The following is a 4261-nucleotide window of genomic DNA, read 5'->3' as shown; positions in this document are numbered from 1 at the left end:
ATCTCCTGGTTAAGGTTAGGAGTTCTATTTATTTCTATGGATTAGGATTATTATTCTTCTATTTTAATTAATGTTTGATTCAATTCTAAGGTGTTGTTTTCGTACTTAATCTTATGAATTTGGGTGGAACAAGAGTATGACCCTTATTCTACATGAGTTCTTGTGATTCTCGAGAGAGCTATCTCGCTTGAGCTACAGCTTGAAAATACTCCTCCTAAACTGTGAATTACCCGGACTAATTGGGATATGTGACATAAAATCCTGTTAACTTTGGGTAATTAAGATTTTTGTGACACTAAATTAGTTTTATGAACTTCACTCTCTGATCTGAATTGAATGACCACGAGAGTCGCTTTCGATGAGGATTATAGGAGATTAAATCGCTAAGAGATTAGGGCTTAATCACTTATGGTTTGCTATAAAATGAATCACTCATTGTTAAAATAGTTGGTAAGATATTTTAATCCGGAAAGATAATCATCTCTGAGACCTTAACTATTTTTTCATCATTGTTTTACTCTAAACCTGTTTATTTGCATTGTTTACTTGCTCTTTACTACTTATGCATTTTACCCCAACAACTATCTTTTACTGTTTGCCTGACTAAGTCTAATGGGATAGCTATTGCTTGCTCAGTCCGACAATCCTCGTGGAATCGACCCTCATTCACCTGATGTATTACTTAGATGACCTGGTGCACTTGCCGGTAAAGTTGTGCGAGTTCTAATTTCGTGCACCAAGTTTTTGGTGCCGTTGCTGGGGATTGTTTGTGATTGACAACTACCGGTTGTCTTGTTGCTTAAATTACGTATTTTTACTTGTTTTTATTTAATTATCTTTATATTTAATTTTTTATTCCTATTTTGTTTATTTTTCTTAATTTTCAATTTTATCTTATTTATTTTTCCATTTATTTTCGAATTTTGTTTTAGTTATTTTATTTTCATTCTGTTTCAAATTTTAAGTTTGGTGTCTGTTAGTATTTTCTTTAAATTTTTGAAATTAGTACTATTTATTTTTTCTTAGTTTTAAATTTTAAGTTTAGTGTTCTTTAGTATTTCCTTTTTCTCTTTGAATTTCGAAAATTTTAAATCCTTTTGTTTTAATTTTCAAAATTTTTAAGATTAAATCTTGCATTCTTATTTTTGAATTTTTTTTTCGTTAATTGCTTGCTTTCTTCTATTTTATTTCTTTTTGGATATCTCACTGGGAGTTCCCTATACTCTGACATAGAGACTCCCACCTTTTCTTTGTTTTTTGTTGTTTATGAGCAGGAACAGGGATAAGAAACCCCTTCTTAATTTTGATCTAGAACCTGAGAGGACCTTAAGGCAGCGTTTGCAACAAACTAAAGCTTATAAAGCCATAGAGAATCTCATGGAAAACTTTGAGAAGGAAGCTGAAGAGACCACTATGGCAGCTGATCTAAACACTGAAGAGCATGCAAGGGAGGTGCTTGGCTTGTACACTGCACCCATTGCTGACTTCTATGAGTGCAGTATATCTATACCTGCCATTGGTGCTAACAACTTCGAGTTCAAGCCTCAATTGGTCACTCTAGTGCAACAGAACTGTCAGTTTCATGGACTCCCACAGAAGGACCCCAACAAGTTCATATCCGACTTCCTGCATATCTATGACACTGTTAAGACGAATAGAGTGAACCTCGAGGTTTACAAGCTCATGCTCTTTTCCTTTGCTGTAAGGGACAGAGTAAAGTTGTGGCTGGATCCTCAACCCAAGAAAAGCTTGGACACTTGGGACAAGGTGGTCACTGAATTTCTGGCCAAGTTCTTTCGACCCCAGAAGCTGAGTAAGCTTAGAGTGGAGGTCCAGACCTTCAGACAGAAAGAGGGAGAGTCCCTCTATGAAGCTTGGGAGAGATACAAGTAGTTGATCAGGAGATGTCCTCCCGACATGATCTTAGATTGGGTTATGCTAGAGATCTTTTATGATGGCCTCTCTAAAATGGCCAAGATGTCACTGGATCACTCTGCAGGTGAATCACTGCACATGAAGAAGACGCTTGAGGAAGCACACGAGCTCATTGAGATGGTTGCCAACAACTAATACATGTATACTTCTGAGAGGAACCCTGTGAACATTGGGGCTACTTAGAAGAGAGGAGTCATGGAAGTGGACACACTGGACGCCATTTTGGCTCAAAACAAGCTTATATCCCAGCAAATTAGCATGATATCCTAACACCTAAGCGGGATGCAGGTTTTAGCTATTAACACTCAAGAGGCACCCTATAAAGACGTTGGTGACATTACTCAGACTACCATGGAGGAAGTGAATTACATGGGAAATTCCTCTAGAAATTCCAGAAATGATCCCTATACAAACAATTTTAATCAGGGATGGAGAAGTCACCTTAACTTTGGGTGGAGAGACTAACAAAGGCCTCAACAAGGCTTCAATAATCAGGGTGGAACCAATCAAAATAGGTTCAACAACAGACAATTCCAACCCTCTCAGCAGCAGATGAAAATGTCTCAGCAAAGCCTTTCGGACTTGGCCACGATAGTTTCTGACCTTTCCAAGACCACTCATAGCTTTATGGCAGAGACTCGGTCCTCAATTTAGAACTTGGAGATACAGATGGGTCAGTTGAGCAGCAGGATACTTGAGAGACCTCCCAACACTCTCCCTAGTAACACATAGGTAAATCCAAGAGAAGAGTACAAGGTGTTCACTATGGACAAGGAGGCCGAAACCAAGGAGGAGCATGCTGCTGAGGATTTGAGGGAGAACAAGGCTCAAGAAGAGACTGGGAGTACACTTGTACACGTCCCTATAGAGATAAAGGAGCCCAAACTACAACACTCTCTAGACATGCAAAAAGAGACTGAGGATGAGCAAATTGCTCAATTTTTGGCAGTCCTTAAGAAGTTACAAGTCAATATTTCTCTTGTTGAGGTGTTGGAGAAGAAACCCCCTATATGCCCTGTTTGAAATGTGTGATTTCTGAGAAGAAGTCCCTGAGGGGAGATAAAACTGTGGTGTTGACCAAGAAGTGTAGTACATTAGTACAAAAATAGCTACCTCAGAAAATCCCAGACCCTGAAAGCTTCTTGATTCCCTGCACTATAGGGACCATTATATTTGAGAAGGCACCATGCAACCTTGGATCAAGCATAAAAATCGGATGCTTTTCTTTTTGATGAAGATGATGGGAATCCAAGAGGTGCAGCCCACAAGGATCTCATTGGAGACGATAGACAAGTCCCTAATGTGGGCATTTGGAATAGTGGAGAACATCCTTGTAAAGGTTGAAGACCTTTACCTCCCTGCAGACTTTGTGATACTTGATATTGGAGAGGACAATAACGACTCCATTATCCTTGGAAGGCTATTCCTAGCTACTGGAAAGGCGTTGATTGATGTCGAGAGAGGAGAGTTATTTCTGAGGTTATGGGAAGACCATATAATGTTTAAGATGCCCAACCCTTACTCTCTCTCTAATAAAGGAGGTACTATAATACAACACTTAGTGTTTCAACCTTCTCTCTCTGTGTAAAGCCATACAGAATCCCCTGACATCAAACCTAAGTTTGGTGTTAGATATTCACCACCAACCATTGAGGAAAAAGGCACCAAGGACAAAGTACCCAAGGGCTGGAGGAATAAAAAGATTCCAACTGAGGACTTTTCACCTGGCATGAGAGTTGTCTTCACAAGAAGTGCAGTCATACCATACACTGTGAACTGGATATTGTCTATGGATCATGTTGAACTGATTCATGAGAGCATAGGAAGGAAGTTCACCATGAGGAGTGAAGATCTGTGCCCGTATGAACCTCCATAAAAGGAGCTGTCCGTTGATGACAAGTCATCTTAGCCTAGTTTCACTAGCCTTTTTCTTTTGTTTTCAATTGAATTATGCACTTTCTTAAGCCATAAGCAAGCCAATTGGGTAGATTTTCATGCTTCCATTGATTTAATCAACCATGTATGAATTCATGCTATTTCATGAGGTTTTATGCTATAATTGTCACATATTATGAAAGAATGAATATCTCATGGTTTTGAGCAAAGCTTTGATGTGTTTGGTTGATTAATGATAGGTGAAGAAAGCTTGGAGAAAGGTTGAAGCAAGGAGGAATGGCTAGGAGGAAGAGAGGACAAAAAGTTTGAGCAAAAGTTTGCCTCAAACTTTAGCTCAAACTTTTGGAATAAATGAAAATGAACCATCGAGCAAAAAGCTGGACCAAAAGTTTGCCTCAAACTTTTGTGGAAACTTTTGGGCAAAAAGCTA

The 4261-nt window shown here is 38.8% G+C and overlaps 1 protein-coding gene across 1 annotated transcript; it reads left to right on the top strand.

Moving 5' to 3' along the window:
- LOC107605110 lies at window positions 3176-3811 on the top strand. Its single transcript, XM_016306862.1, has 2 exons — window positions 3176-3414; window positions 3526-3811. The coding sequence occupies exons 1-2, from the start codon at window positions 3176-3178 to the stop codon at window positions 3809-3811; spliced, it is 525 nt and encodes a 174-aa protein (XP_016162348.1).

This window comes from Arachis ipaensis, chromosome B01 (genome assembly GCF_000816755.2).
Source record: "Arachis ipaensis cultivar K30076 chromosome B01, Araip1.1, whole genome shotgun sequence".
NCBI classification, from domain to species: Eukaryota; Viridiplantae; Streptophyta; class Magnoliopsida; order Fabales; family Fabaceae; genus Arachis; species Arachis ipaensis.
Note: the sequence above shows the minus strand (reverse complement) of the source record. Positions and strands in the feature narration are given on the sequence as shown.